At 38.7% G+C, this 14,378-nt stretch overlaps 1 protein-coding gene across 2 annotated transcripts in view; it reads left to right on the top strand.

The window, feature by feature from the left end:
- The window catches only part of wu:fb13g09 (ATP-binding cassette sub-family C member 5), a 104,788-nt gene that overhangs the window by 86,165 nt on the left and 4,245 nt on the right, over positions 1-14,378 (top strand). For both annotated transcript variants that reach the window (XM_062039843.1, XM_062039844.1), the window contains 8 exons: positions 913-1,041; positions 1,284-1,470; positions 4,898-4,987; positions 9,188-9,380; positions 9,456-9,615; positions 9,679-9,757; positions 9,835-9,948; positions 14,170-14,334. In XM_062039843.1, coding sequence (XP_061895827.1) covers positions 913-1,041; positions 1,284-1,470; positions 4,898-4,987; positions 9,188-9,380; positions 9,456-9,615; positions 9,679-9,757; positions 9,835-9,948; positions 14,170-14,334 — 1,117 coding nt within the window. The remainder of the gene's footprint in view (positions 1-912; positions 1,042-1,283; positions 1,471-4,897; positions 4,988-9,187; positions 9,381-9,455; positions 9,616-9,678; positions 9,758-9,834; positions 9,949-14,169; positions 14,335-14,378) is intronic.

Below are 14,378 nucleotides of genomic sequence, written 5' to 3'. Positions count from 1 at the left end.
TGGGAATGACTAAAACAGTAAATAAACACAAGACATATATATACTCTATTAGCCACAACACAACCAGGCTTATATTTAATATGCCACAAATTAATCCCGCATAACAAACACCTCCCCCCTCCCGTCCATATAACCCGCCAATACAACTCAAACACCCGCACAACACACTCAATCCCACAGCCCAAAGTACCGTTCACCTCCGCAAAGTTCATACAGCACATATATTTCCCCAAAGTTACGTACGTGACATGCACAAAGCGGCACGCACGTACGGGCAAGCGATCAAATGTTTGGAAGCCGCAGCTGCGTACTCACGGTACCGCGTATCCAACTCAAAGTCCTCCTGGTAAGAGTCTCTGTTGTCCCAGTTCTCCACAGGCCAATGGTAAAGCTTGACTGTCCTCTTTCGGGAATGTAAACAATGAAACACCGGCTACGTGTTTGTGTTGCTGCAGCCGGCCGCTAATACACCGCTACCCACCTACAGCTTTCTTCTTTGCTGTCTCCATTGTTCATTAAACAAATTGCAAAAGATTCACCAACACAGATGTCCAGAATACTGTGGAATTTTGCGATAGAAACAGACGACTTAATAGCTGGCCACAATGCTGTCCCAAAATGTCCTCTACAATCCGTGACGTCACACGCAAACGTCATCATACCGAGACGTTTTCAGCAGGATATTTCGCGGGAAATTTAAAATTGCACTTTACTAATCTAACCCGGCCGTATTGGCATGTGTTGCAATGTTAAGATTTCATCATTGATATATAAACTATCAGACTGCATGGTCGGTAGTAGTGGCTTTCAGTAGGCCTTTAACAAAGCATATCAGATTTTTTTTTTAATTTATGTAATTATTTTGCCAGTTCGTCCAATGTAAAGAGTTTTTCTGTTTTTTTTAATCGTCAGGGTTCTAATTCGCGAGCTGAAGCGACTGGAGAATATCAGCCAGTCGCCGTTCACTTCTCACATCACCAGCAGCCTCCAGGGCCTATCCACCATCCACGCCTACGGAAGGAAGCGTGACTTCCTCCGAAGGTGAGTTTATTTCATTTCACGCCTACCAGGGAGGTGCTCGCCCCTTTTGAGCTCCTTTACCCTCCGGTTCCCCAATGAAGTTCATTAAAGTTTCCCTTTTTATCCCTGCTGCTAGTATGTCTCGCAGGTTAGTCAAGAAGCCAAATGAAAGGAGAAAGCGCCTCAAATGTGCTCATAAAAAAGAGATGTGCCCTCCGCAAGAAAAAGAGAGTGCTCAGAGTTTTTTTATTTTTTTGTTGCAGATATCAGGAGTTGTTGGACACCAACCAGGCCTCCAACTACCTCTTCAGTTGTGCTATGCGTTGGCTGGCCGTGCGCCTGGATCTCATCAGCATCTCTCTCATCACGGCCGTCGCTCTGCTCATTGTCTTCATGCACCAGCAGATCCCTCCCGCCTACGCAGGCCTTGCCATATCGTACGCCGTGCAGGTTCGTAAGCCGTTCTCTCACGTGACCATCACGGCATGATACTTGAGTCTTTCCCCCCACGTGACATGCGGACCAGGAATGCACTTTACAATTCAAGCATAAAGGTCAATTTAAAGCTTGAAACTTGAGCCAAAACCTATGCTGCTGTCTAGGAGCAGCTGGCAGACCTGGTGCCTTGAACTTGACTGTGATATTGTCACAACTACCGTATTTTTCGGAGTATAAGTCGCACCGGAGTATAAGTCGCACCGGGCGAAAATGCATAATAAAGAAGGAAAAAAACATATATAAGTCGCACTGGAGTATAAGTCGCATTTTTTGGGGGAAATGTATTTGATAAAACCCAACACCAAGAATAGACATTTGAAAGGCAATTTGAAATAAATAAAGAATAGTGAACAACACTAGCACGGTGCGCCCCCTCCCTTCCCGTATCATGACTCTTTTTGGACGTCACCACATAAAAAAATCAACACAAGATGTCAAAACGGCCAAAACTGTCAGGTGCCCAGGGAAGAAAAAAGAGGAAAGAAGAGGAGGAGAAACGAGAAAAAGACAGAGGTAGCAGGTAGGTAACGTTAGCCCACATGAAATTATTTGTCTGTTACAGAATGTGATAGTAACCTTTAGCATTAAGCTAATGTTACATGATTCGGCAATTCCTAATCAATAAATAGCTAGTTCTGTTTTAACGTCGGGTTAATATTGTGGAGGGGGGTAAATTGTTATGGAAAATAATAATGTAACGTTAGGTAATGACAGTACTCCCTGGTGTACAATAATTTGTAAGTCATTCTAGTTAATGCAATATTAAAAAGCACAAATAGAGAACTGTAGGATCTCCTTTTTTTGTAATATAGATGTTAAAGTCATACTGGTTTGATATCTTGTTTTGTGCAGTGCCTTATTTATATTGTATTTTTAATTTATTTTATGCAACTTGTTGACATGTTTTATTTTGTGTTTATGTATGTAAAAAATATTGTATTTCATATATTCATTTTTTGTATTCATTTATTTATCCATAGTTTTTTTTATCTTGTTAACAATTCTGATTGTTAATTTGCTTTCTTTAAGTAAAAAAAAAGGTCAAAGACAAAGCTATTCGGTTTCTTGTGAGTATATACACTTCACTGCCGATGTGGGAGGGCGCCACCTAAAATCTTGCCTAGGGCGCCAGATTGGTTAGGGCCGGGCCTGTGTTAACGTAACATATTATGGTAAGAGTCATTCAAATAACTATAACATATAGAACATGCTATACGTTTACCAAACAATCTGTCACTCCTAATCGCTAAATCCCATGAAATCTTATACGTCTAGTCTCTTACGTAAATGAGCTAAATAATATTATTTGATATTTTACGGTAATGTGTTAATAATTTCACACATAAGTCGCTCCTGAGTATAAGTCGCACACCCGGCCAAACTATGAAAAAAAACTGCGACTAATAGTCCGAAAAATACGGTAACCTTCTTTTTCACTACCTTTTCAGGTATTAATGGAAATATGTCTCTACAGCAGAAATATTCAACTAAATTGCTTATTCAGTTTCAGTTGGTTTTTTGTTTCCCAAAAAACAGAAGCACTTGTGTGTACACTAGTCAAAGATCCTCTATATCAGCCGCGGCCCGGTACCAGTCCGTGGATCGATTGGTTCTGGGCCGCACAATAAAAAAATTTAAAAAATTACAATTTTTTATTTTTATTTTTTTTTTAAATTAAAGCAACATAAAAAAACACAAGATACACTTACAATTAGTGCAGCAACCCAAACAACCTCCCTCCCTCATTCACACTCATTCGCACAAAAGAGTTGTTTCTTTCCGTTATTAATATTTATGGTTCCTACATTATATACACTACCGTTCAAAAGTTTGGGGTCACCCAAACAATTTTGTGGAATAGCCTTCATTTCTAAGAACAAGAATAGACTGTCGAGTTTCAGAGGAAAGTTCTCTTTTTCTGGCCATTTTGAGCGTTTAATTGACCCCACAAATGTGATGCTCCAGAAACTCAATCTGCTCAAAGGAAGGTCAGTTTTGTGGCTTCTGTAACGAGCTAAACTGTTTTCAGATGTGTGAACATGATTGCACAAGGGTTTTGTAATCATCAATTAGCCTTCTGAGCCAATGAGCAAACACATTGTACCATTAGAACACTAGAGTGATAGTTGCTGGAAATGGGCCTCTATACACCTATGTAGATATTGCACCAAAAACCAGACATTTGCAGCTAGAATAGTCATTTACCACATTAGCAATGTATAGAGTGTATTTCTTTAAAGTTAAGACTAGTTTAAAGTTATCTTCATTGAAAAGTACAGTGCTTTTCCTTCAAAAATAAGGACATTTCAATGTGACCCCAAACTTTTGAACGGTAGTGTATCAATATAGATCAATACAGTCTGCAGGTATACAGTCCGTAAGCACACATGATTGTATTTTTTTATGACAAAAAAAAAAATCCACCACTTGTGGCAGTAATGACAATATCAAACAAGCAGAAGAAGCCTGGAGATAAAGTCAAAGAGAAGTTTCTTCAGCGCAAAAAACATGACTAAAGGGGCGAAGCTGTATTTTCATTTGCACTTCAATTTAATTGACAGTTTATTGAAGAAACATATTCGTTATTAATTTAGTTTATTTTAGCAAAACAAATTGTATGTAAATGTATGTTTTGTTCTTATTTTCCTAATCAGCCGACCTAAGCCTAAGGTTTATGTGTTATATAAATAGATTTCATTATTTATAACGATTAAAATCCAGAGAAAGATTTCTAATTCAGAGTTAATAGTTGAGTGGTTAATAGTTCCCCTCTGTAGTGGAAAAGTTAGGCCCCAAGGTCAGAAAGGTTAAAAACCCCTGCTCTATACGGCAGGAGTATGTTGTGGTTTTTAAGCACCCACTATAAAAAAAAAAGTCAACGATTCTCTATATAAGGGGTTCTTAACCTTTTTCACCTTTTCCACTATAAATATTAACACTAAATTAGTCATCTTACTCTTGATTTTTAAATAAGCTCTGCTTCTTTACTCCTTTTTGAACATGTTGAAAAGAGAAACTGGAAATTGTGAAGTATAATGTAATTGTATGCATGTTCGAAATAAACTTCCACCAATACCACGTTTCGTGGTCTAAGTTTTGAATTGACTTTCCATAATTTCCCAGTTTTTCTTGAATGCAGCAACTCCATGGCAAAAGCTAAACTCTATTTTGTGGACATAGCGGGATGCCTGTATGCACCAGACCAGAAAACAAAGCAAGCACAGCAGTATAGTTGCAGCACTGTATATTATTATGCCTGCAGCATTCCCTCAGCCACAATGTAAATCAGGATTAATTGATGGGTAGCCATTGTGTGTTTAATAGTAATTAAATTCAGTTGTTAACCTTCCACCTCCCTCTCCTCCTGTCTCACCTGCAGCTCACCGGTTTATTCCAGTTCACCGTGAGACTGCTCACAGAGACGGAAGCCCGCTTCACATCAGTAGAGAGGATTAATCACTACATAAAGGTAAGACAAGAGCAATGTACGCCGGGCCGCAGAGCAGTCACTCAGGTTCCGAGCGTGTCCTGACATGGCTGTACATACACTACCGTTCAAAAGTTTGGGGTCACATTGAAATGTCCTTATTTTTGAAGGAAAAGCACTGTACTTTTCAATGAAGATAACTTTAAACTAGTCTTAACTTTAAAGAAATACACTCTATACATTGCTAATGTGGTAAATGACTATTCTAGCTGCAAATGTCTGGTTTTTGGTGCAATATCTACATAGGTGTATAGAGGCCCATTTCCAGCAACTATCACTCCAGTGTTCTAATGGTACAATGTGTTTGCTCATTGGCTCAGAAGGCTAATTGATGATTAGAAAACCCTTGTGTAATCATGTTCACACATCTGAAAACAGTTTAGCTCGTTACAGAAGCTACAAAACTGACCTTCCTTTGAGCAGATTGAGTTTCTGGAGCATCACATTTGTGGGGTCAATTAAACGCTCAAAATGGCCAGAAAAAGAGAACTTTCATCTGAAACTCGACAGTCTATTCTTGTTCTTAGAAATGAAGGCTATTCCACAAAATTGTTTGGGTGACCCCAAACTTTTGAACGGTAGTGTATGTTTTATGCCAAAAGGGGTGTTTTGTTTGTGTGTTAACAGGATGAAGCAGATTTGGGCCCCTACTTTGTCATTCAAAGTGGCATACGGCAATGTTTTGGGGCTCCAATGACTGTGCCTCACCAATTCTGCCTAGCAACAAGGCCATGCCTGCAAATGGCATTGTGGCGCCTCTTATGGGTCGTGGTCAAAATGCTAACGCGCTAACATACACAATGTTTTATCATCATTAGACCAGGGAGGTTCAAACTTTTTGACTTGCGGGGCCGCATTGGAGTAAAAAAATTTGGTCGAGGGTCGAAATGTAATGCATGTAAAGTAACTATATATATATATATATATATATATATATATATATATATATATATATATATATATATATATATATATATATATATATATATATATATATATATACATATATATATATATATACATATATATATATATATATATATATATATATATATATATATATATATACTGTATATATATATATATATATATATATATATATACAGTCATGGTCAAAAGTTGACATACACTTGTGAAGGACATAATCATGGCTCTCTTCAATTTCCAATAATTTCTACAACTCTTTTTTTTGTGATAGAGTGATTGGAGCACATACTTGTTAGTCACAAAAAACATTCATGAAGTTTGGTTCTTTTATGAATTTATTATGGGTCTACTGAAAATGTGAGCAAATCTGCTGGGTCAAAAGTATACATACAGCAATGTTAATATTTGCTTACATGTCCCTTGGCAAGTTTCACTGCAATAAGGTGCTTTTGGTAGCCATCCACAAGCTTCTGCTTGAATTTTTGACCACTCCTCTTGACAAAATTGGTGCAGTTCAGCTAAATTTGTTGGTTTTCTGATATTGGACTTGTTTCTTCAGCTTTTAAGTCAGGACTTTGGGAAGGATATTGTACGACCTTAATTCTAGCCTGACTTAGCCATTCCTTTACCACTTTTGACGTGTGTTTGGGGTCATTGTCCTGTTGGTACACCCAACTGCGGCCAAGACCCAACCTCCGGGCTGATGATTTTAGGTTGTCCGGAAGAATTTGGAGGTACCGTATTTTCCGCACTATAAGGCACACCTAAAACCCTCCAATTTTGTCAAAAGCTGACAGTGCGCCTTATAATCCGGTGCGCCTTATATATGGACCAATATTGAGCCACAACAAACCTAAACTTCATTTTCATAAAGTTTAGGTCTCGCAACTACGGTAAACAGCCGCCAATTTCTTTTTCCCCGTAGAAGAAGAAGCGCTCCTATTAAGAGACACGCTTACGACGCAGATTTTAAACTCAAAGCGATCAGTCACGCAGTAGAACACGGATGACAGAAGGCGAACACACGTTCACCAAGACGGGGAGACAGCGCCGGACGACAAACGCCACTATCTGCCAGTGGATCGTAAATGCCTGGGCTGATATGTCAGTCTCGACTGTGGTCCGAGCTTTCAGGAAGGCAGGAATTGTCACTGAACTGCTAGACAACAGCAGCGACACTGACTCGATTAATGACGACTTCGACGAGACGGAGCCGGACATTTTGGATGCCGTATTCGCCCAATTGTTTAATTCGAACACTGAAGAAGAAGAATTCGAGCGATTCGTGGATGAGGAATAACTCCATAAAGTGAACTTTACATGTTTATTTTGTGTGTTGTGTTGGGTGACATTAACGTTTGAGCAACGTTGAGTTAGTGCAGAGCAATAACAATATATCAATATTTCGAGTGTTACTATATTGTGATTGCACTAACGTTTGATTTACCGTAACACGAGTAAATCAGCTGTTTATTAATTTTGGGAGTGAACAGAGTTGTGAGAACGCTGGTTTGTAATCTATTAATAAAGTTTGACTGACCTATATGACTGTTTTGTTGACATTCCCTTTAGCGCAGCTCCACCTAATAGATGCATAGGTGCGCCTTATAATCCGGTGCGCTTTATATATGAACAAAGTTTTGAAATATGCCATTCATTGAAGGTGCGCCTTATAATCCGGTGCGCTTTATAGTGCGGAAAATACGGTAATCCTCCTTTTTCATTGTCCCATTTACTCTCTGTAAAGCACCAGTTCCATTGGCAGCAAAACTGTCCCAGAACATAATACTACCACCACCATGCTTGACGGTAGGAATGGTGTTCCTGGAATTAAAGGCCTCACCTTTTCTCCTCCAACCATATTGCTGGGTATTGTGGGCAAACAGCTCAATTTTTGTTTCATCTGACATCACATGGACAAAGATAATACATTCTGGAGGAAAGTTCTGTGGTCAGATGAAGCAAAAATAAATTCATAGTAGAACCAAACTTCATGTATGATTTTTGTGACCAACAAGTATGTGCTCCAATCACTCTATCACAAAAAATAAAAGTTGTAGATATTATTGGAAACTCAAGACAGCCATGACATTATGTTCTTTACAAGTGTATGTAAACTTTTGACCACGACTGTATGTGTACATATAATATTCATATAATGGATATATAATTAATATTTAGTATAATCGGATGTATGTGAAAGTAAGCAAAGTAAGTGTGTAAAGTAAAGTAAGTGTGGCGATTGTTTTGCATTTTTCCCATCATTTCTTGTAATAGATTTAAATGGGTGTCATTTTAAATTTTGTATGGTGCATTGACATTTTTTTTTCATGTCCACAAAGTCCAGTGAGCAGGTTGTGTTATGTGTGACCATGTCTGTTGACAGTTTGTGTTGGTTGGATTAGGTTTTTTTTGCACCATGACTAGGGAAGGTTGTTTGCATTGGGTCATATATGTAAATGCTGTGTACCGTATTTTTCGGAGTATAAGTCGCTCCGGAGTATTAGTCGCACCGGACGAAAATGCATAATAAAAAAGAAAAAAACATATATAAGTCGCACTGGAGTATAAGTCGCATTTTTTGGGGAAATGTATTTGATAAAAGCCAACACCAAGAATAGACATTTGAAAGGCAATTTAAAATAAATAAAGAATAGTGAACAACAGGCTGAATAAGTGTACGTTATATGAGGCATAAATAACCAACTGAGAACGTGCCTGGTATGTTAATGTAACATATTATGGTAAGAGTCATTCAAGTAACTATAACATATAGAACATGATATACGTTTACCAAACAATCTGTCACTCCTAATCGCTAAATCCCATGAAATCTTATACGTCTAGTCTCTTACGTGAATGAGCTAAATAATATTATTTGATATTTTACGCTAATGTGTTAATAATTTCACACATAAGTCGCTCCTGAGTATGAAAAAAACTGCGACTTATAGTCCGAAAAATACGGTACTCATGCATTCAGCGCATAATTCAAGGTCATTGACCTGAATTACTCTTGATGTCCACTAGATGGTTTTTATTGTTATTTGGATCTAAATAAATGTTTTGAGCACCCCTAATACACACCTTTTTGTTAACACATGTTAAATAACATCTTGCCGGTCTCCTAACCAGGTTTTTCCTAATTTGTTATATTGTACTTTTTTTTGGATTAGGAGACCTTGTCCTCCATGTCCAGGAAAATGACACAGATGCTTACATTTATAACATCCACTTCTGCATTATTCGTCTCAGACGCTGGAAAGCGAAGCTCCGTGCAAAAGCAGCCCGTCAGATGCTCCCGCCCTCTCCTGGCCTCAGGAGGGAAAGATTACCTTCCAGAACGTGGACATGCGCTACCGTGACAATCTGCCTCTGGTGCTGAAGGGCCTGACCTTCACCGTGCAGCCCGAGGACACCATCGGCATCGTGGGCCGCACGGGATCAGGTGCTTCCCTCTCTTTGCGTTTAAATGCATCCATCTCACTCGCGCCTCATACTGAGACCTTTTTTTTCGATGCAGGGAAGTCCTCTCTGGGTCTGGCTCTGTTCAGACTGGTGGAACTGGCGAGAGGCTCCATCATCATTGACGGGGTTGATATCGCCCGGATCGGGTTGGACGACCTGCGCAGCAAGCTGGCCATCATCCCTCAAGAGCCGGTGCTCTTCATCGGCACTGTTAGGTGAGACCGCGTGGAATAATATTTATATGTGCTAGTTTTTTTGATGGACTGGTTTTACAACAGGACCAATTTAGACCCGTGGGATCAGTACTCGGACTCACAAATATGGGAGGCGCTGGAGAAGACTCATATTAAAGACATGGTAGGTCACGACAACTTCGTGCAATCATGGCAATAGAGACCGGGAGATTTCATTGTATGAATGTGAACCCTCATCAGGTCAGCCAACTGCCTCACTCCCTCTACTCCGAGGTGACGGAGAACGGGGAGAACTTCTCAGTGGGCGAACGGCAGCTCATCTGCGTGGCCAGAGCTCTACTGCGCAACAGCAAGGTGCTGATTGTAGTATTGTATTACACATTAGCCCATTGCTCAAGGAACCTTTTTGTATTAGAGTCAGGATTCTTTTTTTTTCAAGCTGCCCAGTACTGGTGTTGCTTAGTATGAGATAACAATGCCCCCTAGTGGAAGGCATTATAACTGCAGCTGTTGGACTCAAGCAGCAAACTTTAAAGGCCTACTTGAAATGAGATTTTCTTTTTTAAACGGGGATAGCAGATCCATTCTATGTGTCATACTTGATCATTTCGCGATATTGCCATATTTTTGCTGAAAGGATTTAGTAGAGAACATCGACGATAAAGTTCGCAACTTTTGGTCGCTGATAAAAAAAAAAAGCCTTGCCTGTACCGGAAGTAGCGTGACGTCACAGGTTGAAAGGCTCCTCACATTTCCCCATTGTTTACACCAGCAGCGAGAGCGGTTCGGACCGAGAAAGCGACGATTACCCCATTAATTTGAGCCAGGATGAAAGATTTGTGGATGAGGAAAGTGAGAGTGAAGGATTAGAGGGCAGTGGAAGCGATTCAGATAGGGAAGATGCTGTGAGAGGCGGGTGGGACCTGATATTCAGCTGGGAATGACTAAAACAGTAAATAAACACAAGACATATATATACTCTATTAGCCACAACACAACCAGGCTTATATTTAATATGCCACAAATTAATCCCGCATAACAAACACCTCCCCCCTCCCGTCCATATAACCCGTCAATACAACTCAAACACCCGCACAACACACTCAATCCCACAGCCCAAAGTACCGTTCACCTCCGCAAAGTTCATACAGCACATATATTTCCCCAAAGTTACGTACGTGACATGCACATAGCGGCACGCACGGACGGGCAAGCGATCAAATGTTTGGAAGCCAAAGCTGCGCGTCTGCTATCCAACTCAAAGTCCTCCTGGTTGTGTTGCTGCAGCCAGCCGCTAATACACCGCTTCCCACCTACAGCTTTCTTCTTTGCTGTCTTCATTGTCCATTAAACAAATTGCAAAAGATTCACCAACACAGATGTCCAGAATACTGTGGAATTTTGCGATGAAAACGGAGCTGTTTGTATTGGGACACAATGGTGTCCCAATACTTCTGCTCAATCCGTGACGTTACGCGCAAACGTCATCATATCGAGACGTTTTCAGCCGGATATTTTCCGGGAAATTTAAAATTGCACTTTATAAGTTAACCCAGCCGCATTGGCATGTGTTGCAATGTTAAGATTTCATCATTGATATATAAACTATCAGACTGCGGTCGGTAGTAGTGGGTTTCAGTAGGCCTTTAACCTCCTGAGAGCCAAAAGTTGCACTTATCTTTTGCGTTAAATAATTGTGTGAATGCTCCAAAGCATTCACACTTATGGTTTTCTACACCAAAATTCATACATTTATTCAACTTCATCTTCTTCAGATTTTGGCATGCTCTACCTTCCACATTTTTCACCCGATTCAAACCGTTCCAACTTCAAACTGTTCAGCCTATTCGGAAATCACGGGCTTTCCCTTGACAAATTCAAAAAAATTCACAGATTTCCCAGAATTCCATGTTTTCCATGACATTTTTCCCATTCAAAATGAATTGGCCATTTTTCAAACTGCCACCATTTGCACATTTTTCAAACGATTCAAACCATTCCAGCTTCAACTCATTCCACCATTCTGGAAATTCAAACTATCCAAGTTCCAAAAAATTCCAGGATTTTCCAGATTTCCTGGTTTTCCTAAGCTCTATTTCCACCCTTTTTTCTGGCGACTACTTAATTACGGACAAAAAAATATTGCATTAATCATGAACACACTTAGATTAATCATGCAATTTATTTTCCTCTGTTAAAGCTCTTTTACCTAAACCGCTATACCAGGGGTCCCCAAACTTTTTGACTCGGGGGCCGCAGTGGGTTAAAAAAATTTGGCCGGGGGCCGGGCTGTGTGTATATATATATATATATATATATATATATATATATATATATATATATATATATATATATATATATATATATATATATAATATATAATTTTTTTTTTTTTTTTTTTTTTTTTTTTTTTTTCCGAGCGCGATGATGTCACGTTATCGATGGGAAATTGCATTTTTAGACAATATGATTTACCTGAGCGGCTAGGAGACACCGAGAGTAACAAGCGGTAGAAAATGGAGTACAAAGGACAGATGAAAAAATTTAAAAAAAAATTAAAATAAATAAAGGGACTTCCTGTGGGCCGGATTTTGGACGCTGACGTGCCGGATCCGGCCTGCGTGGCCGTAGTTTGGGGACCCCTGCGCTATACGGTCAGTTATTAGTTCAATGCACACGTCGGTACAAAAATGAATGAGAAGACTCCGACTGGAAAATACAACCTGAAAGAACTTTAGGTTTTGTGCAAATAAATGACATGCTTTCAAGTAAAACGTTTCAAACCGATCCTGGATGACATTCTCGCAATAAAATTGCATTTGTGTACAAATATTGGGGTCTTCTTTTAATGATTCAAGTAAGTAATCACCTGTGATTAATCATGATTCATCCAAATTCCAAAATGTGATTAATCATGATTAGAGATGTCCGATAATATCGGCCGATAAATGCTTTAAAATGTAATATCGGAAAATATCGGTATCGTTTTTTTTATTATCGGTATCGTTTTTTGTTTTTTTTCATTAAATCAACATAAAAAACACAAGATACACTTACAATTAGTGCACCAACCCAAAAAACCTCCCTCCCCCATTTACACTCATTCACACAAAAGGGTTGTTTCTTTCTGTTATTAATATTCTGTTTCCTACATTATATATCAATATATATCAATACAGTCTGCAAGGGATACAGTCCGTAAGCACACATGATTGTGCGTGCTGCTGGTCCACTAATAGTACTAACCTTTAACAGTTAATTTTACTCATTTTCATTAATTACTAGTTTCTATGTAACTGTTTTTATATTGTTTTACTTTCTTTTTTTATTCAAGAAAATGTTTCTAATTTATTTATCTTATTTTATTTTATTAATTTTTTTTAAAAAAGGACCTTATCTTCACCATACCTGGTTGTCCAAATTAGGCATAATAATGTGTTAATTACACGACTGTATATATTACTAGTTTCTATGTAACTGTTTTTATATGGTTTTACTTTCTTTTTTTATTCAAGAAAATGTTTCTAATTTATTTATCTTATTTTATTTATGTTTTATTTTTTTAAAAAGGACCTTATCTTCACCATACCTGGTTGTCCAAATTAGGCATAATAATGTGTTAATTACACGACTGTATATATCGGTATCGGTTGATATCGGTTGATATCGGTATCGGTAATTAAAGAGTTGGACAATATCGGAATATCGGATATCGACAAAAAGCCATTATCAAACATCCCTAATCATGATTCATCCAAATTCCAAAATGTATTTAATCTGATTTAATAATTTGACAGCCCTACATTATAATAATGTATTGAATTTAAATGAAAATACCTCAGATTGAGGGCTTTTTTCAGCACTTTTTAGGCGAGATTAAAAAAGAGATTAATTACAGATCCGAATTAATTAAATGCTTTTTTTAAAAATTGTTTGAACGCACTAAAAAAAAAAAAAAGTAGTATTAGGTCCTCATGTCCACCGCAAAATAAGTAGTTTTCAGTATCAATTACCGTATTTTTCGGAGTATAAATCGCACCGGAGTATAAGTCGCACCGGCCGAAAATGCATAATAAAGAAGGAAAAAACATATATAAGTCGCATTTTTTTGGGGAATTTATTTGATAAAACCCAACACCAAGAATAGACATTTGAAAGGCAATTTAAAATAAATAAAGAATAGTGAACAACAGGCTGAATAAGTGTACGTTATATGAGGCATAAATAACCAACTGAGAACGTGCCTGGTATGTTAACGTAACATATTATGGTAAGAGTCATTCAAATAACTATAACATATAGAACATGCTATACGTTTACCAAACAATCTGTCACTCCTAATCGCTAAATCCCATGAAATTTTATAGGAGCTAATATTTAGGAGCTAAATAATATTATTTGATATTTTACGCTAATGTGTTAATAATTTCACACATAAGTCGCTCCTGAGTATAAGTCGCACCCCCGGCCAAACTATGAAAAAAACTGCGACTTATAGTCCGAAAAATATAGTACTGAATATTGCCAAAACCTCCTCAAATGACCCATTCTTGTCCATTGGCTGCATCCTCCCAGATCCTGGTGCTGGACGAGGCGACGGCGGCCATCGACACCGAGACCGACGGCCTCATCCAAGAGACCATTCGCTGTGAATTTGGCAGCTGCACGCGCCTCATCATCGCCCACCGCCTCAACACGGTGATGAACTGCAGCAAGGTCATGGTCATGGACAACGGCCAGGTGCGGCACAATACAGCCTGTCTGAATGTTGTTGCGTTGCCTTG

The sequence above is a fragment of the Entelurus aequoreus genome, linkage group LG28 (genome assembly GCF_033978785.1).
Source record: "Entelurus aequoreus isolate RoL-2023_Sb linkage group LG28, RoL_Eaeq_v1.1, whole genome shotgun sequence".
NCBI classification, from domain to species: domain Eukaryota; kingdom Metazoa; phylum Chordata; class Actinopteri; order Syngnathiformes; family Syngnathidae; genus Entelurus; species Entelurus aequoreus.
The sequence above is the reverse complement of the archived record's forward strand: the minus strand, read 5'-3'. Positions and strand labels throughout refer to the sequence as shown.